Source organism: Oncorhynchus keta, unplaced genomic scaffold (assembly GCF_023373465.1).
Source record: "Oncorhynchus keta strain PuntledgeMale-10-30-2019 unplaced genomic scaffold, Oket_V2 Un_scaffold_17943_pilon_pilon, whole genome shotgun sequence".
Classification (NCBI taxonomy): domain Eukaryota; kingdom Metazoa; phylum Chordata; class Actinopteri; order Salmoniformes; family Salmonidae; genus Oncorhynchus; species Oncorhynchus keta.
Genome location: NW_026290831.1, coordinates 7,501 through 34,158, shown reverse-complemented (window position 1 = coordinate 34,158; position 26,658 = coordinate 7,501). Strand labels below are relative to the sequence as shown.

At 48.2% G+C, this 26,658-nt stretch overlaps 1 protein-coding gene and 1 long non-coding RNA gene across 2 annotated transcripts in view; one reads left to right on the top strand and one right to left on the bottom strand.

The window, feature by feature from the left end:
* LOC127927835 (bone morphogenetic protein receptor type-2-like) overlaps window positions 1–26,658 on the top strand; it is a gene marked incomplete at its 3' end in the record, with an annotated part of 49,726 nt that overhangs the window by 15,611 nt on the left and 7,457 nt on the right. The window contains exons 2-5 of the mRNA XM_052514547.1: window positions 2,503–2,688; window positions 16,498–16,677; window positions 16,840–16,897; window positions 17,076–17,142. Of these exons, the coding sequence (XP_052370507.1) occupies window positions 2,503–2,688; window positions 16,498–16,677; window positions 16,840–16,897; window positions 17,076–17,142 (491 nt within the window). The remainder of the gene's footprint in view (window positions 1–2,502; window positions 2,689–16,497; window positions 16,678–16,839; window positions 16,898–17,075; window positions 17,143–26,658) is intronic.
* On the bottom strand, window positions 16,695–18,146 carry LOC127927824 (uncharacterized). Its single transcript, XR_008129188.1, has 3 exons — window positions 18,043–18,146; window positions 16,913–17,048; window positions 16,695–16,815 (listed from the first exon to the last, which is right to left on the bottom strand). It is a non-coding gene; the product is annotated as an uncharacterized LOC127927824 (long non-coding RNA).

The following is a 26,658-nucleotide window of genomic DNA, read 5'->3' as shown; positions in this document are numbered from 1 at the left end:
TACTCCCCTCACTCTAACCCTGACCTATAGAGGAATACTCCCTTCACTCTAACCCTGACTCTAACCCTGACCCATAGAGAAATACTCCCCTCACTCTAACCCTGACCCATAGAGGAATACTCCCCTCACTCTAACCCTGTCTCTGACCCTGACTCTGACCCTGACTCTGACCCTGACTCTGACCCTGACTCTGACTCTGACCCTGACTCTGACCCTGACCCTGACTCTACTCCTGTCTCTAACCCTGTCTCTAACCCTGAAACACAGTAGACCAGGGTTAATGTAGTAGTAGTAGGAGGACCAGGGTTAATGTAGTAGGAGGAGGAGGACCAGGGTTAATGTAGTAGGAGGAGGAGGGACCAGGGTTAATGTAGTAGGAGGAGGAGGACCAGGGTTAATGTAGTAGGAGGAGGAGGACCAGGGTTAATGTAGTAGTAGGAGGAGGACCAGGGTTAATGTAGTAGGAGGAGGACCAGGGTTAATGTAGTAGTAGGAGGAGGAGGACCAGGGTTAATGTAGTAGTAGGAGGAGGAGGACCAGGGTTAATGTAGTAGGAGGAGGAGGACCAGGGTTAATGTAGTAGGAGGAGGAGGACCAGGGTTAATGTAGTAGGAGGAGGACCAGGGTTAATGTAGTAGGAGGAGGAGGAGGACCAGGGTTAATGTAGTAGGAGGAGGAGGACCAGGGTTAATGTAGTAGGAGGAGGAGGACCAGGGTTAATGTAGTAGGAGGAGGAGGACCAGGGTTAATGTAGTAGGAGGAGGAGGACCAGGGTTAATGTAGTAGGAGGAGGACCAGGGTTAATGTAGTAGTAGTAGGAGGAGGACCAGGGTTAATGTAGTAGGAGGAGGAGGACCAGGGTTAATGTAGTAGTAGGAGGAGGACCAGGGTTAATGTAGTAGTAGGAGGAGGACCAGGGTTAATGTAGTAGGAGGAGGACCAGGTTAATGTTAGTAGTAGGAGGAGGAGGACCAGGGTTAATGTAGTAGGAGGAGGAGGAGGACCAGGGTTAATGTAGTAGGAGGAGGAGGACCAGGGTTAATGTAGTAGGAGGAGGAGGACCAGGGTTAATGTAGTAGTAGGAGGAGGAGGACCAGGGTTAATGTAGTAGTAGGAGGAGGAGGACCAGGGTTAATGTAGTAGTAGGAGGAGGAGGACCAGGGTTAATGTAGGAGGAGGAGGAGGACCAGGGTTAATGTAGTAGGAGGAGGAGGAGGACCAGGGTTAATGTAGTAGGAGGAGGAGGACCAGGGTTAATGTAGTAGGAGGAGGAGGACCAGGGTTAATGTAGTAGTAGGAGGAGGAGGAGGAGGAGGACCAGGGTTAATGTAGTAGGAGGAGGAGGACCAGGGTTAATGTAGTAGGAGGAGGAGGAGGACCAGGGTTAATGTAGTAGGAGGAGGAGGAGGACCAGGGTTAATGTAGTAGGAGGAGGAGGAGGACCAGGGTTAATGTAGTAGGAGGAGGAGGACCAGGGTTAATGTAGTAGTAGGAGGAGGACCAGGGTTAATGTAGTAGGAGGAGGAGGACCAGGGTTAATGTAGTAGGAGGAGGAGGACCAGGGTTAATGTAGTAGTAGGAGGAGGAGGAGGACCAGGGTTAATGTAGTAGGAGTAGGAGGAGGAGGAGGACCAGGGTTAATGTAGTAGGAGGAGGAGGAGGACCAGGGTTAATGTAGTAGGAGGAGGAGGACCAGGGTTAATGTAGTAGGAGGAGGAGGACCAGGGTTAATGTAGTAGTAGGAGGACCAGGGTTAGAGAAGTAGATGGGGGAGGCTGTAGTGGTCTGATTAGGAGACCAGGTTAATGTAGTGGGGGAGGTCGGACCAGGGTTAATGTGGTCGGAGGAGAGATGGGTTGGTGGTGGGGGGGAGGACCAGGGTTAATGTTCTGATTAGGAGATGGGTTAATGTAGTAGGTGGGGAGGGTTAGGGGGAGGCTGGGTTAATGTAGTCTGATTAGAGATGGGTTGGTGGTGGGGGAGGCTGTAGTGTTAATGATTAGAGATGGGTTGGTGGTGGGGAGATCGGGGGAGGCTGTAGTGGTCTGATTAGAGATGGGTTGGTGGTGGGGGCGGTCGGGGAGGCTGTAGTGGTCGGATTAGAGATGTTTTGGTGGTGGGGGGCGGTCGGGGGAGGCTGTAGTGGTCTGATTAGAGATGGGTTGGTGGTGGGGAGATCGGGGGAGGCTGTAGTGGTCTGATTAGAGATGGGTTAATGGTGGGGGCGGTCGGGGAGGCTGTAGTGGTCGGATTAGAGATGGGTTGGTGGTGGGGGGACGGTCGGGGGAGGCTGGTAGTGGTCTGATTAGAGATGGGTTAATGGTGGGGGCGGTCGGGGACCAGGGCTGTAGTGGTCGGATTAGGATGGGTTTGGTGGTGGGGGCGGTCGGGGGAGGTCGTTCTGGTCTGATTGGGTACTGTCTCATGTGTTTCATGAGTGTTTCTTGAGAGCCATCTCTGTTTGCTGAATGAGGAATGAATCCCGCTCCTCCTCCCCCTCAGCTGACCAGCAGATGGAGAGGGAGTGTGCCTTCACTGAGCAGCAACAGCAGTGGGAGATGGAGCGCGTGGCGGTGGGGGAGGGACGGGTTTCCCCCGAGAACACCACCATCCACTGCTCTAAAGGATCTCACTGCTTCGGCCTCTGGGAGAAGAGTCCTCCTGGAGACGTCAGGCTGGTCAAACAAGGTGACAGTCTGCAACTAACCCAGCACCACACAGTCTGCAACTAACCCAGCACCACACACAGTCTAGCAACCAGGGTTAACCCTAGTAGCACCACACACAGTCTAATGTAACCCTAGCACCCAGGAACCCCAGCACCAGGACCAGGGTTACAGTCTACAACTAACCCTAACCCAGCACCACACAGTCTGCAACTAACCCAGCACCACACACAGTCTACAACTAACCCTAGGAGGAGCACCACAGTCTGTAGTACTAACCCAGCACCACACACAGTCTACAACTAACCCAGCACCACACAGTCTACATGTAACCCAGCACCACACACAGTCTACATGTAACCCAGGTCTGCCCAGCACCACACAGTCTAATGTAGTAGTAGGAGGAGCACCACACAGTCTGCAGGAACCAGGGTTAACACAGTCTAGGAGGAGCACCACACAGTCTACAACTAACCCAGCACCACACACAGTCTACAACTAACCCAGCACCACACACAGTCTAATGTACTAACCCAGCACCACACACAGTCTACAACCACCACACACAGTCTACAACTAACCCAGCACCACACACAGTCTACAACTAACCCAGCACCACACACAGTCTACAACTAACCCAGCACCACACACAGTCTACAACTAACCCAGCACCACACACAGTCTACAACTAACCCAGCACCACACAGTCTACAACTAACCCAGCACCACACACAGTCTACAACTAACCCAGCACCACACACAGTAGGAGGAGCACCACACACAGTCTACAACTAACCCAGCACCACACACAGTCTACAACTAACCCAGCACCACACACAGTCTACAACTAACCCAGCACCACACAGTCTACAACTAACCCAGCACCACACAGTCTACAACTAACCCAGCACCACACACACAGTCTACAACTAACCCAGCACCACACACAGTCTACATGTAACCCAGCACCAGCACCAGTCTACATGTAGTAACCCAGCACCACACAGTCTACAACTAACCCAGCACCACACCAGTCTACAACTAACCCAGCACCACACACAGTCTACAACTAACCCAGCACCACACACAGTCTACAACTAACCCTAACCCAGCACCACACAGTCTACAACTAACCCAGCACCACACAGTCTACAACTAACCCAGCACCACACACAGTCTACAACTAACCCAGCACCACACACAGTCTACATGTAGTAACCCAGCACCACACACAGTCTACAACTAACCCAGCACCACACACAGTCTACAACTAACCCAGCACCACACACAGTCTACAACTAACCCAGCACCACACAGTCTACAACTAACCCAGCACCACACAGTCTACAACTAACCCAGCACCACACAGTCTACAACTAACCCAGCACCACACACAGTCTACAACTAACCCAGCACCACACACAGTCTACAACTAACCCAGCACCACACACAGTCTACAACTAACCCAGCACCACACACAGTCTACAACTAACCCAGCACCACACACAGTCTACAACTAACCCAGCACCACAGTCTACAACTAACCCAGCACCACACACAGTCTACAACTAACCCTAACCCAGCACCACACAGTCTACAACTAACCCAAACCCAGCACCACAGTCTACAACTAACCCAGCACCACACACAGTCTACAACTAACCCAGCACCACACACAGTCTACAACTAACCCAGCACCACACAGTCTACAACTAACCCAGCACCACACACAGTCTACAACTAACCCAGCACCACACACAGTCTACAACTAACCCAGCACCACACACAGTCTACAACTAACCCAGCACCACACAGTCTACAACTAACCCAGCACCACACAGTCTACAACTAACCCAGCACCACACACAGTTAAACTAGTAGGACCACACACAGTCTTAATGTAACCCAGCACCACACACAGTCTACAACTAACCCAGCACCACACAGTCTACAACAACCCAGCACCACACACAGTCTACAACTAACCCAGCACACACAGTCACAGTCTACAGCACCACCAGGGTTAACTAACCAGCACCACACACAGTCTACAACTAACCCAGCACCACACACAGTCTACAACTAACCCAGCACCACACACAGTCTACAACTAACCCAGCACCACACACAGTCTACAACTAACCCTAGTCTACAACAACCCAGCACCACACACAGTCTACAACTAACCCAGCACCACACACAGTCTACAACTAACCCAGCACCACACACAGTCTACAACTAACCCAGCACCACACACAGTCTACAACTAACCCAGCACCACACACAGTCTACAACTAACCCTAACCCAGCACCACACACAGTCTACAACTAACCCAGCACCACACACAGTCTACAACTAACCCAGCACCACACACAGTCTACAACTAACCCAGCACCACACACAGTCTACAACTAACCCAGCACCACACACAGTCTACAACTAACCCAGCACCACACACAGTCTACAACTAACCCAGCACCACACACAGTGTACAACTGCACCAACCCAGCACCACACACAGTCTGTAACTAACCCAGCACCACACAGTCTACAACTAACCCAGCACCACACACAGTCTACAACTAACCCAGCACCACACACAGTCTACAACTAACCCAGCACCACACACAGTCTACAACTAACCCAGCACCACACACAGTCTACAACTAACCCAGCACCACACACAGTCTACAACTAACCCAGCACCACACACAGTCTACAACTAACCCAGCACCACACACAGTCTACAACTAACCCAGCACCACACACAGTCTACAACTAACCCAGCACCACACACAGTCTACAACTAACCCAGCACCACACACAGTCTACAACCCAGCACCACACACAGTAAGTAGGAGCACCACACAGTCTACAACTAACCCAGCACCACACACAGTCTACAAACTAACCCAGCACCACACTACAGTCTACAACTAACCCAGCACCACACACAGTCTACAACAGCACCACACACAGTCTACAACTAACCCAGCACCACACACAGTCTACAACTAACCCAGCACCACACACAGTCTACAACTAACCCAGCACCACACACAGTCTACAACTAACCTGGCAACCCAGCACCACACACAGTCTACAACTAACCCAGCACCACACACAGTCTACAACTAACCCAGCACCACAGTTAATGTAGTACCCCAGGACCACAGTCTACAACTAACCCAGCACCACACACAGTCTACAACTAACCCTAACCCAGCACCACACAGTCTACAACTAACCCAGCACCACACAGTCTACAACTAACCCAGCACCACACACAGTCTACAACTAACCCAGCACCACACACAGTCTACAACTAACCCAGCACCACACAGTCTACAACTAACCCTAACCCAGCACCACACAGTCTACAACTAACCCAGCACCACACACAGTCTACAACTAACCCTAACCCAGCACCACACAGTCTACAACTAACCCAGCACCACACACAGTCTACAACTAAGGAACAGCACCACACACAGTCTACAACTAACCCAGCAACACACAGTCTACACCAACCCAGCACCAGTCTACAACTAACCCAGCACCACACACAGTCTACAACTAACCCAGCACCACACACAGTCTACAACTAACCCAGCACCACACACAGTCTACAACTAACCCAGCACCACACACAGTCTACAACTAACCCAGCACCACACACAGTCTACAACTAACCCAGCACCACACACAGTCTACAACTAACCCAGCACCACACACAGTCTACAACTAACCCAGCACCACCACAGCACCACACACAGTCTACAACTAACCCAGCACCACACACAGTCTACAACTAACCCAGCACCACACACAGTCTACAACTAACCCACACCAGTCTACAACTAACCCAGCACCACACACAGTCTACAACTAACCCAGCACCACACACAGTCTAGGAACCCAGCACCAGGGTTAATGTAGCACCACACACAGTCTACAACTAACCCAGCACCACACACAGTCTACAACTAACCCAGCACCACACACAGTCTACAACTAACCCAGCACCACACACAGTCTACCAACCCAGCACCACACACAGTCTACAACTAACCCAGCACCACACACAGTCTACAACTAACCCAGCACCACACACAGTCTACAACTAACCCAGCACCACACACAGTCTACAACTAACCCAGCACCACACACAGTCTACAACTAACCCAGCACCACACACAGTCTACAACTAACCCAGCACCACACACAGTCTACAACTAACCCAGCACCACACACAGTCTACAACTAACCCAGCACCACACACAGTCTACAACTAACCCAGCACCACACACAGTCTACAACTAACCCAGCACCACACACAGTCTACAACTAACCCAGCACCACACACAGTCTACAACTAACCCAGCACCACACACAGTCTACAACTAACCCAGCACCACACACAGTCTACAACTAACCCAGCACCACACACAGTCTACAGGCACCACACACAGTCTACAACTAACCCAGCACCACACACAGTCTACAACTAACCCAGCACCACACACAGTCTACAACTAACCCAGCACCACACACAGTCTACAACTAACCCAGCACCACACACAGTCTACAACTAACCCAGCACCACACACAGTCTACAACTAACACAGCACCACACACAGTCTACAACTAACCCAGCACCACACACAGTCTACAACTAACCCAGCACCACACACAGTCTACAACTAACCCAGCACCACACACAGTCTACAACTAACCCAGCACCACACACAGTCTACAACTAACCCAGCACCACACACAGTCTACAACTAACACCAGCACCACACACAGTCTACAACTAACCCAGCACCACACACAGTCTACAACAGCACCACACAGTCTACAACTAACCCAGCACCACACACAGTCTACAACTAACCCAGCACCACACACAGTCTACAACTAAGCACCAGTCTACAACCAGCACCACAGTCTACAACTAACCCAGCACCACACACAGTCTACAACTAACCCAGCACCACACACAGTCTACAACCCAGCACCAGTCTACCAGCACCACACACAGTCTACAACTAACCCAGCACCACACACAGTCTACAACTAACCCAGCACCACACACAGTCTACAACTAACCCAGCACCACACACAGTCTACAACTAACCCAGCACCACACACAGTCTACAACTAACCCAGCACCACACACAGTCTACAACTAACCCAGCACCACACACAGTCTACAACTAACCCAGCACCACACACAGTCTACAACTAACCCAGCACCACACACAGTCTACAACTAACCCAGCACCACACACAGTCTACAACTAACCCAGCACCACACAGTCTACAACTAACCCAGCACCACACAGTCTACAACTAACCCAGCACCACACAGTCTACAACTAACCCAGCACCACACACAGTCTACAACTAACCCAGCACCACACAGTCTACAACAGGACACAGTCTACACCTAACCCAGCACCACACACAGTCTACAACTAACCCAGCACCACACACAGTCTACAACTAACCCAGCACCACACACAGTCTACAACTGTAGTCCAGCACCACACACAGTCTACAACTAACCCAGCACCACACACACACAGTCTACAACTAACCCAGCACCACACACAGTCTACAACTGTAGTACCCAGCACCACACACAGTCTACAACTAACCCAGCACCACACACAGTCTACAACTAACCCAGCACCACACACAGTCTACAACTAACCCAGCACCACACACAGTCTACAACTAACCCAGCACCACACACAGTCTACAACTAACCCAGCACCACACACAGTCTACAACTAACCCAGCACCACACACAGTCTACAACTAACCCAGCACCACACACAGTCTACAACTAACCCAGCACCACACACAGTCTAATTAGCACCACACACAGTCTACAACTAACCCAGCACCACACACAGTCTACAACAAACCCAGCACCACACACAGTCTACAACTAACCCAGCACCACACACAGTCTACAACTAACCCAGCACCACACACAGTCTACAACTAACCCAGCACCACACACAGTCTACAACAACCCAGCACCACACACAGTCTACAAACCCAGCACCACACAGTCTAACCCAGCACCACACACAGTCTCTACAACTAACCCAGCACCACACACAGTCTACAACTAACCCAGCACCACACACAGTCTACAACTAACCCAGCACCACACACAGTCTACAACTGTACCCAGTCTACCAGACACAGTCTACAACTAACCCAGCACCACACACAGTCTACAACTAACCCAGCACCACACACAGTCTAACCCCAGCACCACACACAGTCTACAACTAACCCAGCACCACACACAGTCTACAACTAACCCAGCACCACACACAGTCTACAACTAACCCAGCACCACACACAGTCTACAACTAACCCAGCACCACACACAGTCTACAACTAACCCAGCACCACACACAGTCTACAACTAACCCAGCACCACACACAGTCTACAACTAACCCAGCACCACACACAGTCTACAACTAACCCAGCACCACACACAGTCTACAACTAACCCAGCACCACACAGTCTACAACTAACCCAGCACCACACACAGTCTACAACTAACCCAGCACCACACACAGTCTACAACTAACCCAGCACCACACACAGTCTACAACTAACCCAGCACCACACACAGTCTACAACTAACCCAGCACCACACACAGTCTACAACTAACCCAGCACCACAGCACAGTCTACAACTAACCCAGCACCACACACAGTCTACAACACACAGTCTACAACTAACCCAGCACCACACACAGTCTACAACTAACCCAGCACCACACACAGTCTACAACTAACCCAGCACCACACACAGTCTACAACAAACCCAGCACCACACACAGTCTACAACTAACCCAGCACCACACACAGTCTACAACTAACCCAGCACCACACACAGTCTACAACTAACCCAGCACCACACACAGTCTACAACTAACCCAGCACCACACACAGTCTACAACTAACCCAGCACCACACACAGTCTACAACTAACCCAGCACCACACACAGTCTACAACTAACCCAGCACCACACACAGTCTACAACTAACCCAGCACCACACACAGTCTACAACTAACCCAGCACCACACACAGTCTACAACTAACCCAGCACCACACACAGTCTACAACTAACCCAGCACCACACAGTCTACAACTAACCCAGCACCACACACAGTCTACAACTAACCCACCACCACACACAGTCACCAGCACCACACACAGTCTACAACTAACCCAGCACCACACACAGTCTACAACTAACCCAGCACCACACACAGTCTACAACTAACCCAGCACCACACACAGTCTACAACTAACCCAGCACCACACACAGTCTACAACTAACCCAGCACCACACACAGTCTACAACTAACCCAGCACCACACACAGTCTACAACTAACCCAGCACCACACACAGTCTACAACTAACCCAGCACCACACACAGTCTACAACTAACCCAGCACCACACACAGTCTACAACTAACCCAGCACCACACACAGTCTACAACTAACCCAGCACCACACACAGTCTACAACTAACCCAGCACCACACACAGTCTACAACAACCCAGCACCACACACAGTCTAACCCCAGCACCACACACAGTCTACAACTAACCCAGCACCACACACAGTCTACAACTAACCCAGCACCACACACAGTCTACAACAGCACCACACACAGTCTACAACTAACCCAGCACCACACACAGTCTACAACTAACCCAGTCTACAACTAACCCAGCACCCAGCACCACACACAGTCTACAACTAACCCAGCACCACACACAGTCTACAACTAACCCAGCACCACACACAGTCTACAACTAACCCAGCACCACACACAGTCTACAACTAACCCAGCACCACACACAGTCTACAACTACCACCCAGCACCACACACAGTCTACAACTAACCCAGCACCACACACAGTCTACAACTAACCCAGCACCACACACAGTCTACAACTAACCCAGCACCACACACAAACAACAACTAACCCAGCACCACACACAGTCTACAACTAACCCAGCACCACACACAGTCTACAACTAAGCCTAACCCAGCACCACACACAGTCTACAACTAACCCAGCACCACACACAGTCTACAACTAACCCAGCACCACACACAGTCACAACACAGCACCACACACAGTCTACAACTAACCCAGCACCACACACACAACTAACCCAGCACCACACAGTCTACAACTAACCCAGCACCACACACAGTCTACAACTAACCCAGCACCACACACAGTCTACAACTAACCCAGCACACACACAGTCTACAACTAACCACCCAGCACCACACACAGTCTACAACTAACCCAGCACCACACACAGTCTACAACTAACCCAGCACCACACACAGTCTACAACTAACCCAGCACCACACACAGTCTACAACCCAACCCAGCACCACACACAGTCTACAACTAGCACCCAGCACCAACAGCACCACACACAGTCTACAACTAACCCAGCACCAACAGCACAGTCTACAACTAACCCAGCACCACACACAGTCTACAACTAACCCAGCACCACACACAGTCTACAACTAACCCAGCACCACACACAGTCTACAACTAACCCAGCACCACACACAGTCTACAACTAACCCAGCACCACACACAGTCTACAACTAACCCAGCACCACACACAGTCTACAACTAACCCAGCACCACACACTAGTCTACAACTAACCCAGCACCACACACAGTCTACAACTAACCCAGCACCACACACAGTCTACAACTAACCCAGCACCACACACAGTCTACAACTAACCCAGCACCACACAGTCAGCACCACACACAGTCTACAACAACTCTACAACCCAGCACCACACACAGTCTACAACTAACCCAGCACCACACACAGTCTACAACTAACCCAGCACCACACACAGTCTACAACTAACCCAGCACCACACACAGTCTACAACTAACCCAGCACCACACACAGTCTACAACTAACCCAGCACCACACACAGTCTACAACTAACCCAGCACCACACACAGTCTAAACCCCAGCACCACACACAGTCTACAACTAACACAGTCTAGCACCACACACAGTCTACAACTAACTAACCCAGCACCACACACAGTCTACAACTAACCCAGCACCACACACAGTCTACAACTAACCCAGCACCACACAGTCTACAGTCTACAACTAACCCAGCACCACACACAGTCTACAACTAACCCAGCACCACACACAGTCTACAACTAACCCAGCACCACACACAGTCTACAACTAACCCAGCACCACACACAGTCTACAACTAACCCAGCACCACACACAGTCTACAACTAACCCAGCACCACACACAGTCTAACAACTAGCACCACACACAGTCTACCACCCAGCACCACACACAGTCTACAACTAACCCAGCACCACACACAGTCTACAACTAACCCTAACCCAGCACCACACACAGTCTACAACTAACCCAGCACCACACACAGTCTACAACTAACCCAGCACCACACACAGTCTACAACTAACCCAGCACCACACACAGTCTACAACTAACCCAGCACCACACACAGTCTACAACTAACCCAGCACCACACACAGTCTACAACTAACCCAGCACCACACACAGTCTACAACTAACCCAGCACCACACACAGTCTACAACTAACCCAGCACCACACACAGTCTACAACTAACCCAGCACCACACACAGTCTACAACTAACCCAGCACCACACACAGTCTACAACTAACCCAGCACCACACACAGTCTACAACTAGCACCACTACAACTAACCCAGCACCACACACAGTCTACCACAACACAGTCTACAACCCAGCACCACACACAGTCTACAACTAACCCAGCACCACACACAGTCTACAACTAACCCAGCACCACACACAGTCTACAACTAACCCAGCACCACACACAGTCTACAACTAACCCAGCACCACACACAGTCTACAACAGTCTAACCCAACCCAGCACCACACACAGTCTACAACAACCCAGCACCACACACAGTCTCTACAACCCCAGCACCACACACAGTCTACAACTAACCCAGCACCACACACAGTCTACAACTAACCCAGCACCACACACAGTCTACAACTAACCCAGCACCACACACAGTCTACAACTAACCCAGCACCACACACAGTCTACAACTAACCCAGCACCACACACAGTCTACAACTAACAGCACCAACACAGTCTACAACTAACAGCACCACACACAGTCTACAACTAACCCAGCACCACACACAGTCTACAACTAACCCAGCACCACACACAGTCTACAACTCTAGCACCACACACAGTCTACAACTAACCCAGCACCACACACAGTCTACAACTAACCCAGCACCACACACAGTCTACAACTAACCCAGCACCACACACAGTCTACAACTCTACAACCCAGCACCACACACAGTCTACAACTAACCCAGCACCACACACAGTCTACAACTAACCCAGCACCACACACAGTCTACAACTAACCCAGCACCACACAGTCTACAACTAGCACCACACACAGTCTAACTAGCACCACACACAGTCTACAACCAACCCAGCACCACACACAGTCTACAACTAACCCAGCACCACACACAGTCTACAACTAACCCAGCACCACACACAGTCTACAACTAACCCAGCACCACACACAGTCTACAACTAACCCAGCACCACACACAGTCTACAACTAACCCAGCACCACACACAGTCTACAACTAACCCAGCACCACACACAGTCTACAACTAACCCAGCACCACACACAGTCTACAACTAACCCAACCACACACAGTCAGCACCACACACAGTCTACAACTAACCCAGCACCACACACAGTCTACAACTAACCCAGCACCACACACAGTCTACAACTAACCCAGCACCACACACAGTCTACAACTAACCCAGCACCACACACAGTCTACAACAACCCAGCACACACAGTCTACAACTAACCCAGCACCACACACAGTCTACAACTAACCCAGCACCACACACAGTCTACAACTAACCCAGCACCACACACAGTCTACAACTAACCCAGCACCACACACAGTCTACAACTAACCCAGCACCACACACAGTCTACAACTAACCCAGCACCACACACAGTCTACAACTAACCCAGCACCACACACAGTCTACAACTAACCCAGCACCACACACAGTCTACCACCCAGCACCACACACAGTCTACAACAAACCCAGCACCACACACAGTCTACAACCCAGCACCACACACAGTCTACAACTAACCCAGCACCACACACAGTCTACAACTAACCCAGCACCACACACAGTCTACAACTAACCCAGCACCACACACAGTCTACAACTAACCCAGCACCACACACAGTCTACAACTAACCCAGCACCACACACAGCACCACACACAGTCTACAACTAACCCAGCACCACACACAGTCTACAACTAACCCAGCACCACACACAGTCTACAACTAACCCAGCACCACACACAGTCTACAACTAACCCAGCACCACACACAGTCTACAACTAACCCAGCACCACACACAGTCTACAACTAACCCAGCACCACACACAGTCTACAACTAACCCAGCACCACACACAGTCTACAGCACCACACACAGTCTACAACTAACCCAGCACCACACACAGTCTACAACTAACCCAGCACCACACACAGTCTACAACAACTAACCACAGTCACAACAACAGCACACAGTCTACAACTAACCCAGCACCACACACAGTCTACAACTAACCCAGCACCACACACAGTCTACAACTAACCCAGCACCACACACAGTCTACAACTACAACCCAGCACCACACACAGTCTACAACTAACCCAGCACCACACACAGTCTACAACTAGCACCACACACAGTCACCACAGCACCACACACAGTCTACAACTAACCCAGCACCACACACAGTCTACAACTAACCCAGCACCACACACAGTCTACAACTAGCACCACACACAGTCTACCAACAGCACCACACACAGTCTACAAACTAACCACACACAGTCTACAACTAACCCAGCACCACACACAGTCTACAACTAACCCAGCACCACACACAGTCTACAAACTAGCACCACACACAGTCTACAACAACCCAGCACCACACACAGTCTACAACTAACCCAGCACCACACACAGTCTACAACTAACCCAGCACCACACACAGTCTACAACTAACCCAGCACCACACACAGTCTACAACTAACCCAGCACCACACACAGTCTACAACTAACCCAGCACCACACACAGTCTACAACTAACCCAGCACCACACACAGTCTACAACTAACCCAGCACCACACACAGTCTACAACTAACCCAGCACCACACACAGTCTACAACTAACCCAGCACCACACACACATGATTCCATATGTTCTGATGTCTTCACTACTAGTCACTACTAGTCACTACTAGTCTATGTAGAAAATAGTAAAAATAAAGAAAACCCTTGTAATGAGTAGGTGTGTCCAGACTGTTGACTGGTACTGTGGGTGTGTCCAGACTGGTACTGTAGGTGTGTCCAGACTGGTACTGTAGGTGTGTCCAGACTGTTGACTGGTACTGTAGGTGTGTCCAGACTGTTGACTGGTACTGTTGGTGTGTCCAGACTGTTGACTGGTACCAGACTGTAGGTGTGTCCAGACTGTTGACTGGTACTGTAGGTGTGTCCAGACTGTTGACTGGTACTGTAGGTGTGTCCAGACTGTTGACTGGTACTGTAGGTGTGTCCAGACTGTTGACTGGTACTGTAGGTGGTCCAGACTGTTGACTGGTACTGTAGGTGTCCAGACTGTTGACTGGTACTGTAGGTGTGTCCAGACTGTTGACTGGTACTGTAGGTGTGTCCAGACTGTTGACTGGTACTGTAGGTGTGTCCAGACTGTTGACTGGTACTGTAGGTGTGTCCAGACTGTTGACTGGTACTGTAGGTGTGTCCAGACTGTTGACTGGTACTGTAGGTGTGTCCAGACTGTTGACTGGTACTGTAGGTGTGTCCAGACTGTTGACTGGTACTGAGGTGTGTCTGGACTGGTACTGTAGGTGTGTCCAGACTGTTGACTGGTACTGTAGACTGTGTGTCCAGACTGTCCAGACTGGTACTGTAGGTGTGTCCAGACTGTTGACTGGTACTGTAGGTGTGTCCAGACTGTTGACTGGTACTGTAGGTGTGTCCAGACTGTTGACTGGTACTGTAGGTGTGTCCAGACTGTTGACTGGTACTGTAGGTGTGTCCAGACTGTTGACTGGTACTGTAGGTGTGTCCAGACTGTTGACTGGTACTGTAGGTGTGTCCAGACTGTTGACTGGTACTGTAGGTGTGTCCAGACTGTTGACTGGTACTGTAGGTGTGTCCAGACTGTTGACTGGTACTGTAGGTGTGTCCAGACTGGTACTGTAGGTGTGTCCAGACTGTTGACTGGTAGTGTTGGTGTGTCCAGACTGTTGACTGGTACTGTAGGTGTGTCCAGACTTGTCCCACTACAGCCCAGCCGCTATGGCTGTCTGACTGGTACTGTTGGTGTGTCCAGACTGTTGACTGGTACTGTAGGTGTGTCCAGACTGTTGACTGGTACTGTAGGGGTGTCCAGACTGTTGACTGGTACTGTAGGTGTGTCCAGACTGTTGACTGGTACTGTATATGAATTCTCTCCCCGGGACATCTGCCTGCTGGATCAGCAAGGTCCACTGAAGCACAGAGATACTGCCTCTCTTTCTCCCCATCACTTCATCTCCCCTCCCTCCTGTCACCTCTAGGTTGTTGGACTCACCTTGGCGACCAGCAGGAGTGTCGGGACGACCGTTGCGTGGTAACCAACCTGCCTCCTCAGATCCAGAATGGGACGTATCACTTCTGCTGCTGTAGTACTGACATGTGTAACGTCAACTTCACTGAGGACTTTCCTCTGCCCAGTCCCACTACAGCCCAGCCGCTATGTAAGTTAACCTAACCGTTCTCCCCTGCCCAGTCCCACTACAGCCCAGCCGCTATGTAAGTTAACCTAACCTCTGACCCTAACCGTTCTCCCCTGCCCAGTCCCACTACAGCCCAGCCGCTATGTAAGTTAACCTAACCTCTGACCCTAACCGTTCTCCCAGTCCCACTGCCCAGTCCCACCTCTGACCCTAGCCCCCTGCCCAGCCGCCCAGCCGCTATGTAAGTTAACCTAACCTCTGACCCTAACCGTTCTCCCCTGCCCAGTCCCACTACAGCCCAGCCGCTATGTAAGTTAACCTAACCTCTGACCCTAACCGTTCTCCCCTGCCCAGTCCCACTACAGCCCAGCCGCTATGTAAGTTAACCTAACCTCTGACCCTAACCGTTCTCCCCCCAGTCCCAGCCCAGCCGCTCCCACTCTGACCCTAGCCCCCTGCCCAGTCCCACTACAGCCCAGCCGCTATGTAAGTTAACCTAACCTCTGACCCTAACCGTTCTCCCCTGCCCAGTCCCACTACAGCAGCCCAGCCGCTAACCGTGTCCCACTACAGCCCAGCCGCTAACCTAACCTCTGACCCTAACCGTTCTCCCCTGCCCAGTCCCACTACAGCCCAGCCGCTATGTAAGTTAACCTCTGACCCTAACCTCTGACCCTAAGCCCAGCCGCTATGTAAGTTAACTCCCCCTGCCCCCTGCCCAGTCCCACTACAGCCCAGCCAGCTATGTTAACCTAACCCTGACCCTAACCGTTGCCCAGTAACCCTGCCGCTAACCCTGATGTCCCACTACAGCCCCTAACCGTTCTCCCCTGCCCAGTCCCACTACAGCCCAGCCGCTATGTATGTCCTAACCTAACCCTAACCTCTGACCCTAACCGTTCTCCCTGCCCAGTCCCACTACAGCCCAGCCGCTATGTGTAACTGAGTTAACCTTTTTAACCTCTGACCCTAACCGTTCTCCCCTGCCCAGTCCCACTACAGCCCAGCCGCTATGTAACTTAACCTAACCTAACCTCTGACCCTAACCGTTCTCCCTGCCCAGTCCCACTACAGCCCAGCCAGCTATGTAAGTTAACCTAACTGTCTGACCCTAACCGTTCTCCCCTGCCCAGTCCCACTACAGCCCAGCCGCTATGTAAGTTAACTACCAGGTTATAGAACCTCTGACCCTAACCGTTCTCCCCTGCCCAGTCCCACTACAGCCCAGCCGTATGTAAGTTAACCTTTGACCCTAACCGTGTCCCCTGCCCAGTCCCACTACAGCCCAGCCGCTATGTAACAGACTTAACCTAACCTCTGACCCTAACCGTTCTCCCCTGCCCCAGTCCCACTATAGCCCAGCCGCTATGTAAGTTAACCCCCAACCTCTGACCCTAACCGTTCTCCCCTGCCCAGTCCCACTACAGCCCAGCCGCTATGTAAGTTAACCTAACCTCTGACCCTAACCGTTCTCCCCTGCCCAGTCCCACTACAGCCCAGCCGCTATGTAGAACCTAACCCCTAACCTCTGAGACCCACTACCAGAATACTATGTACCAGGTTATAGACAGACTAACAGGTTGTTTATGTCCTGCTGTAGACCACCAGAATACTACCAGGTTATGTAGACAGACTAACCTTGTTTAACCGTCTCCCCTGCCCAGTCCCACTACAGCCCAGCCAGTATGTAACAGGTTGTCCTTTAACCCTGACCCCTAGACCCCAGAATAACCTAACCTCTGACCAGACTAACAGGTTGTTTATGTCCTGCTGTACCAACCGCTTGTAAGCACTACAGAATACTACCAGCCAGTATGATGGAACTAACAGGTTGTTTATGCCCAGTCCCACTACAGCCCAGCCAGTAAGTAACTGACATGTCCTTTAACCTCTGACCCTAACCCTCCCCTGCCCAGTCCCACTAAGCCCAGCCAGTATGTAACTGATGTCCTTTAACCCTGACCCTAACCCCTCCCCTGCCCAACCCCACTAGCCCAGCCAGTATGTATAACCTTGACCCTAACCCCTGACAGTCCCACTACAGCCCAGCCGCTATGTAAGTTAACCTAACCCTGCCAACCTAACCGCTCCCTGCCCAATACTACCAGGTTATAGATGGAACTAACAGGTTGTTTATGTCCTGCCCTAGACCAGCCAGGTTAGAGACAGACTAACCCCTGTTTACCTACCAGGCTACCAGTAGCCAGACAGACTAACAGGTTGTTTATGTCCTGACCCTAACCACCAGAATACTAGCCAGGTTATAGTACAGACTAACAGGTTGTTTATGTCCTGCTGTAACCCCAGGTTATAGACCAACAGGTTGTTTATGTCCTGCTGTAGACCACCAGAATACAGCAGGTTATGACAGACTAACAGGTTGTTTATGTCCTGCTGTAGACCACCAGAATACTACCAGGTTATAGATAGACTAACAGGTTGTTTATGTCCTGCTGTAGACCACCAGAATACTACCAGGTTAGCCAGATGGAGACTAACAGGTTGTTTATGTCCTGCTGTAGACCACCAGAATACTACCAGGTTATAGACAGACTAACAGGTTGTTTATGTCCTGCTGTAGACCACCAGAATACTACCAGGTTATAGATGGAGACTAACAGGTTGTTTATGTCCTGCTGTAGACCAACAGAATACTACCAGGTTAGAGACAGACTAACAGGTTGTTTATGTCCTGCTGTAGACCACCAGAATACTACCAGGTTATAGATGGAGACTAACAGGTTGTTTATGTCCTGCTGTAGACCAACAGAATACTACCAGGTTATAGACAGACTAACAGGTTGTTTATGTCCTGCTGTAGACCACCAGAATACTACCAGGTTATAGATGGAGACTAACAGGTTGTTTATGTCCTGCTGTAGACCACCAGAATACTACCAGGTTATAGACAGACTAACAGGTTGTTTATGTCCTGCTGTAGACCACCAGAATACTACCAGGTTATAGACAGACTAACAGGTTGTTTATGTCCTGCTGTAGACCACCAGAATACTACCAGGTTATAGACAGACTAACAGGTTGTTTATGTCCTGCTGTAGACCACCAGAATACTACCAGGTTATAGATGGTTAGACTAACAGGTTGTTTATGTCCTGCTGTAGACCACCAGAATACTACCAGGTTATAGATGGAGACTAACAGGTTGTTTATGTCCTGCTGTAGACCACCAGAATACTACCAGGTTATAGATGGAGACTAACAGGTTGTTTATGTCCTGCTGTAGACCACCAGAATACTACCAGGTTATAGATGGACTAACAGGTTGTTTATGTCCTGCTGTAGACCACCAGAATACTACCAGGTTATAGATGGAGACTAACAGGTTGTTTATGTCCTGCTGTAGACCACCAGAATACTACCAGGTTATAGACAGACTAACAGGTTGTTTATGTCCTGCTGTAGACCACCAGAATACTACCAGGTTATAGACAGACTAACAGGTTGTTTATGTCCTGCTGTAGACCACCAGAATACTACCAGGTTATAGACAGACTAACAGGTTGTTTATGTCCTGCTGTAGACCACCAGAATACTACCAGGTTATAGACAGACTAACAGGTTGTTTATGTCCTGCTGTAGACCACCAGAATACTACCAGGTTATAGACAGACTAACAGGTTGTTTATGTCCTGCTGTAGACCACCAGAATACTACCAGGTTATAGACAGACTAACAGGTTGTTTATGTCCTGCTGTAGACCACCAGAATACTACCAGGTTAGAGATGGAGACTAACAGGTTGTTTATGTCCTGCTGTAGACCACCAGAATACTACCAGGTTATAGATGGAGACTAACAGGTTGTTTATGTCCTGCTGTAGACCACCAGAATACTACCAGGTTATAGACAGACTAACAGGTTGTTTATGTCCTGCTGTAGACCACCAGAATACTACCAGGTTAGAGATGGAGACTAACAGGTTGTTTATGTCCTGCTGTAGACCACCAGAATACTACCAGGTTATAGACAGACTAACAGGTTGTTTATGTCCTGCTGTAGACCACCAGAATACTACCAGGTTATAGACAGACTAACAGGTTGTTTATGTCCTGCTGTAGACCACCAGAATACTACCAGGTTATAGACAGACTAACAGGTTGTTTATGTCCTGCTGTAGACCACCAGAATACTACCAGGTTAGAGACAGACTAACAGGTTGTTTATGTCCTGCTGTAGACCACCAGAATACTACCAGGTTATAGACAGACTAACAGGTTGTTTATGTCCTGCTGTAGACCACCAGAATACTACCAGGTTATAGACAGACTAACAGGTTGTTTATGTCCTGCTGTAGACCACCAGAATACTACCAGGTTAGAGATGGAGACTAACAGGTTGTTTATGTCCTGCTGTAGACCACCAGAATACTACCAGGTTATAGATGGAGACTAACAGGTTGTTTATGTCCTGCTGTAGACCACCAGAATACTACCAGGTTATAGACAGACTAACAGGTTGTTTATGTCCTGCTGTAGACCACCAGAATACTACCAGGTTAGAGATGGAGACTAACAGGTTGTTTATGTCCTGCTGTAGACCACCAGAATACTACCAGGTTAGAGATGGAGACTAACAGGTTGTTTATGTCCTGCTGTAGACCACCAGAATACTACCAGGTTAGAGATGGAGACTAACAGGTTGTTTATGTCCTGCTGTAGACCACCAGAATACTACCAGGTTATAGATGGAGACTAACAGGTTGTTTATGTCCTGCTGTAGACCACCAGAATACTACCAGGTTATAGACAGACTAACAGGTTGTTTATGTCCTGCTGTAGACCACCAGAATACTACCAGGTTATAGACAGACTAACAGGTTGTTTATGTCCTGCTGTAGACCACCAGAATACTACCAGGTTATAGACAGACTAACAGGTTGTTTATGTCCTGCTGTAGACCACCAGAATACTACCAGGTTAGAGATGGAGACTAACAGGTTGTTTATGTCCTGCTGTAGACCACCAGAATACTACCAGGTTATAGATGGAGACTAACAGGTTGTTTATGTCCTGCTGTAGACCACCAGAATACTACCAGGTTAGAGACTAACAGGTTGTTTAGACTAACAGGTTGTTTATGTCCTGCTGTAGACCACCAGAATACTACCAGGTTAGAGATGGAGACTAACAGGTTGTTTATGTCCTGCTGTAGACCACCAGAATACTACCAGGTTAGAGATGGAGACTAACAGGTTGTTTATGTCCTGCTGTAGACCACCAGAATACTACCAGGTTATAGACAGACTAACAGGTTGTTTATGTCCTGCCACCAGAATACTACCAGAGATGGAGACCAGGTTGTTTATGTCCTGCTGTAGACCATACTACCAGGTTATAGATGGAGACTAACAGGTTGTTTATGTCCTGCTGTAGACCACCAGAATACTACCAGGTTATAGATGGAGACTAACAGGTTGTTTATGTCCTGCTGTAGACCACCAGAATACTACCAGGTTAGAGATGGAGACTAACAGGTTGTTTATGTCCTGCTGTAGACCACCAGAATACTACCAGGTTATAGACAGACTAACAGGTTGTTTATGTCCTGCTGTAGACCACCAGAATACTACCAGGTTATAGATGGAGACTAACAGGTTGTTTATGTCCTGCTGTAGACCACCAGAATACTACCAGGTTATAGATGGAGACTAACAGGTTGTTTATGTCCTGCTGTAGACCACCAGAATACTACCAGGTTAGAGATGGAGACTAACAGGTTGTTTATGTCCTGCTGTAGACCACCAGAATACTACCAGGTTAGAGATGGAGACTAACAGGTTGTTTATGTCCTGCTGTAGACCACCAGAATACTACCAGGTTATAGACAGACTAACAGGTTGTTTATGTCCTGCTGTAGACCACCAGAATACTACCAGGTTATAGACAGACTAACAGGTTGTTTATGTCCTGTGTAGACCACCAGAATACTACCAGGTTAGATGGAGACTAACAGGTTGTTTATGTCCTGCTGTAGACCACCAGAATACTACCAGGTTAGAGATGGAGACTAACAGGTTGTTTATGTCCTGCTGTAGACCACCAGAATACTACCAGGTTAGAGATGGAGACTAACAGGTTGTTTATGTCCTGCTGTAGACCACCAGAATACTACCAGGTTAGAGATGGAGACTAACAGGTTGTTTATGTCCTGCTGTAGACCACCAGAATACTACCAGGTTATAGATGGAGACTAACAGGTTGTTTATGTCCTGCTGTAGACCACCAGAATACTACCAGGTTATAGATGGAGACTAACAGGTTGTTTATGTCCTGCTGTAGACCAACAGAATACTACCAGGTTAGAGAGAGACTAACAGGTTGTTTATGTCCTGCTGTAGACCACCAGAATACTACCAGGTTATAGATGGAGACTAACAGGTTGTTTATGTCCTGCTGTAGACCACCAGAATACTACCAGGTTAGAGACAGACTAACAGGTTGTTTATGTCCTGCTGTAGACCACCAGAATACTACCAGGTTATAACAGGTTGTTTATGTCCTGCTGTAGACCACCAGAATACTACAGGTTAGAGATGGAGTTTATGTCCTGCTGTAGACCACCAGAATACTACCAGGTTATAGATGGAGACTAACAGGTTGTTTATGTCCTGCTGTAGACCACCAGAATACTACCAGGTTATAGATGGAGACTAACAGGTTGTTTATGTCCTGCTGTAGACCACCAGAATACTACCAGGTTAGAGATGGAGACTAACAGGTTGTTTATGTCCTGCTGTAGACCACCAGGTTAGAATACTAGACCAGGTTATAGATTGTTTATGTCCTGACTAACAGGTTGTTTATGTCCTGCTGTAGACCACCAGAATACTACCAGGTTAGAGATGGAGACTAACAGGTTGTTTATGTCCTGCTGTAGACCACCAGAATACTACCAGGTTATAGATGGAGACTAACAGGTTGTTTATGTCCTGCTGTAGACCACCAGAATACTACCAGGTTATAGATGGAGACTAACAGGTTGTTTATGTCCTGCTGTAGACCACCAGAATACTACCAGGTTATAGACAGACTAACAGGTTGTTTATGTCCTGCTGTAGACCACCAGAATACTACCAGGTTAGAGATGGAGACTAACAGGTTGTTTATGTCCTGCTGTAGACCACCAGAATACTACCAGGTTAGAGATGGAGACTAACAGGTTGTTTATGTCCTGCTGTAGACCACCAGAATACTACCAGGTTAGACTAACAGGTTGTTTATGTCCTGCTGTAGAATACTACCAGGTTATAGACAGACTAACAGGTTGTTTATGTCCTGCTGTAGACCACCAGAATACTACCAGGTTATAGACAGACTAACAGGTTGTTTATGTCCTGCTGTAGACCACCAGAATACTACCAGGTTAGAGATGGAGACTAACAGGTTGTTTATGTCCTGCTGTAGACCACCAGAATACTACCAGGTTAGAGATGGAGACTTTGTTTATGTCCTGCTGTAGACCACCAGAATACTTACTAACAGGTTATGTCCTGCTGTAGACAGACTAACAGGTTGTTTATGTCCTGCTGTAGACCACCAGAATACTACCAGGTTAGAGATGTCCTGCTGTAGACTACTACCAGGTTATAGATGGAGACTAACAGGTTGTTTATGTCCTGCTGTAGACCACCAGAATACTACCAGGTTAGAGATGGAGACTAACAGGTTGTTTATGTCCTGCTGTAGACCACCAGAATACTACCAGGTTAGAGATGGAGACTAACAGGTTGTTTATGTCCTGCTGTAGACCACCAGAATACTACCAGGTTATAGATGGAGACTAACAGGTTGTTTATGTCCTGCTGTAGACCACCAGAATACTACCAGGTTAGAGAACAGGTTGTTTAGACTAACAGGTTGTTTATTGTTTATGTCCTGCTGTAGACCACCAGAATACTACCAGGTTAGAGATGGAGACTAACAGGTTGTTTATGTCCTGCTGTAGACCACCAGAATACTACCAGGTTAGAGATGGAGACTAACAGGTTGTTTATGTCCTGCTGTAGAGATGGAGACTACTATTGGAGACTTTATGTCCTGCAGACTAATACTACCAGGTTATTACAGACTAACAGGTTGTTTATGTCCTGCTGTAGACAGAATACTAGGTTAGAGACAGACTACTACAGTTATTACTGTAGACCACCAGAATACTACCAGTTAGACAGACTAACAGGTTATTACAGTTATGTCCAGCTGTAGACAGCAGAATACTACAGTTATTACAGTTATTACAGTTATTACTAATACAGTTATTTACAGCTGTAGACTACCAGTTATTATTACAGACCACAGTTATTACAGCTACTACTGTTGTTACAGTTACTACAGTCATTATCAGTTGCTACAGTTATTACAGTTACTACGCATGATGCACAGTGCATGTTGATTACCAGACACTACAGTTATAGACAGCTACTCTGTTTATACCAGTTATAGACAGCTACTCAGTCTGACAGTTATGTATTACTACAGGTATTACAGGGTTACTACATTTATGGAGCTGGTTCTAGCAACAGGTTGTTTACCTGCTGTAGCTTTTATCCAGAGCTCTACAAATTGGACAACCTTACTACAGTTACTGGAGTTATTACAGTTATGGCTACAGTTACTACAGTTATTACAGTTATTACAGTTACTACAGTTATTACAGCTACTACAGTTATTACAGCTATTACAGTTATTACAGTTACTACAGTTAATACAGTTACTACAGTTATTGGACAGCTACTACAGTTATTACAGCTACTACAGTTATTACAGCTACTACAGTTATTACAGCTACTACAGCTATTACAGTTACTACAGCTACAGTTACTACAGTTATTACAGCTACTACAGTTATTACAGCTACTACAGTTATTACAGTTACTACAGCTATTACAGCTACTACAGTTATTACAGTTACTACAGCTACTACAGTTATTACAGCTACTACAGTTATTACAGCTGCTACAGCTATTACAGTTACTACAGCTACTACAGTTATTACAGCTACTACAGTTATTACAGCTACTACAGTTATTACAGCTACTAAAGTTATTACAGCTACTACAGTTACTACAGCTACTACAGTTATTACAGCTATTACAGCTACTACAGTTATTACAGCTACTACAGTTATTACAGCTACTACAGTTATTTACAGCTGCTCAGCTATTACAGCTGCTACAGCTGCTACAGTTATTACAGCTACTAAAGTTATTACAGCTACTACAGTTACTACAGTTACTACAGCTACTACAGTTATTACAGCTACTACAGTTATTACAGCTGCTACAGCTATTACAGCTGCTACAGCTGCTACAGCTATTACAGTTACTACAGCTGCTACAGTTATTACAGTTACTACAGTTATTACAGTTACTACAGTTATTACAGCTACTACAGCTATTACAGTTACTACAGCTACTACAGTTACTACAGTTATTACAGCTACTACAGTTATTACAGTTACTACAGCTATTACAGCTGCTACAGTTATTACAGCTACTACAGTTATTACAGCTACTACAGTTATTACAGCTACTACAGTTATTACAGCTACTACAGTTATTACAGTTATTACAGCTACTACAGTTATTACATTTACATTTACAGTCATTTACAGCTACTTATCCAGAGCGACTTACAAATTGGATTACAGTTATTACAGTTATTACAGTTACTACAGTTATTACAGTTACTACAGTTATTACAGTTATTACAGTTATTACAGCTACTACAGTTATTACAGCTGCTACAGTTATTACAGCTGCTACTACAGTTAGTACAGCTGCTACAGTTATTACAGCTACTACAGTTATTACAGCTACTACAACTACTACAGCTGCTACAGCTATTACAGTTACTACAGCTACTACAGTTATTACAGCTACTACAGTTATTACAGCTACTAAAGTTATTACAGCTACTACAGTTATTACAGCTGCTACAGCTGCTACAGTTATTACAGCTACTACAGTTATTACAGCTACTACAGT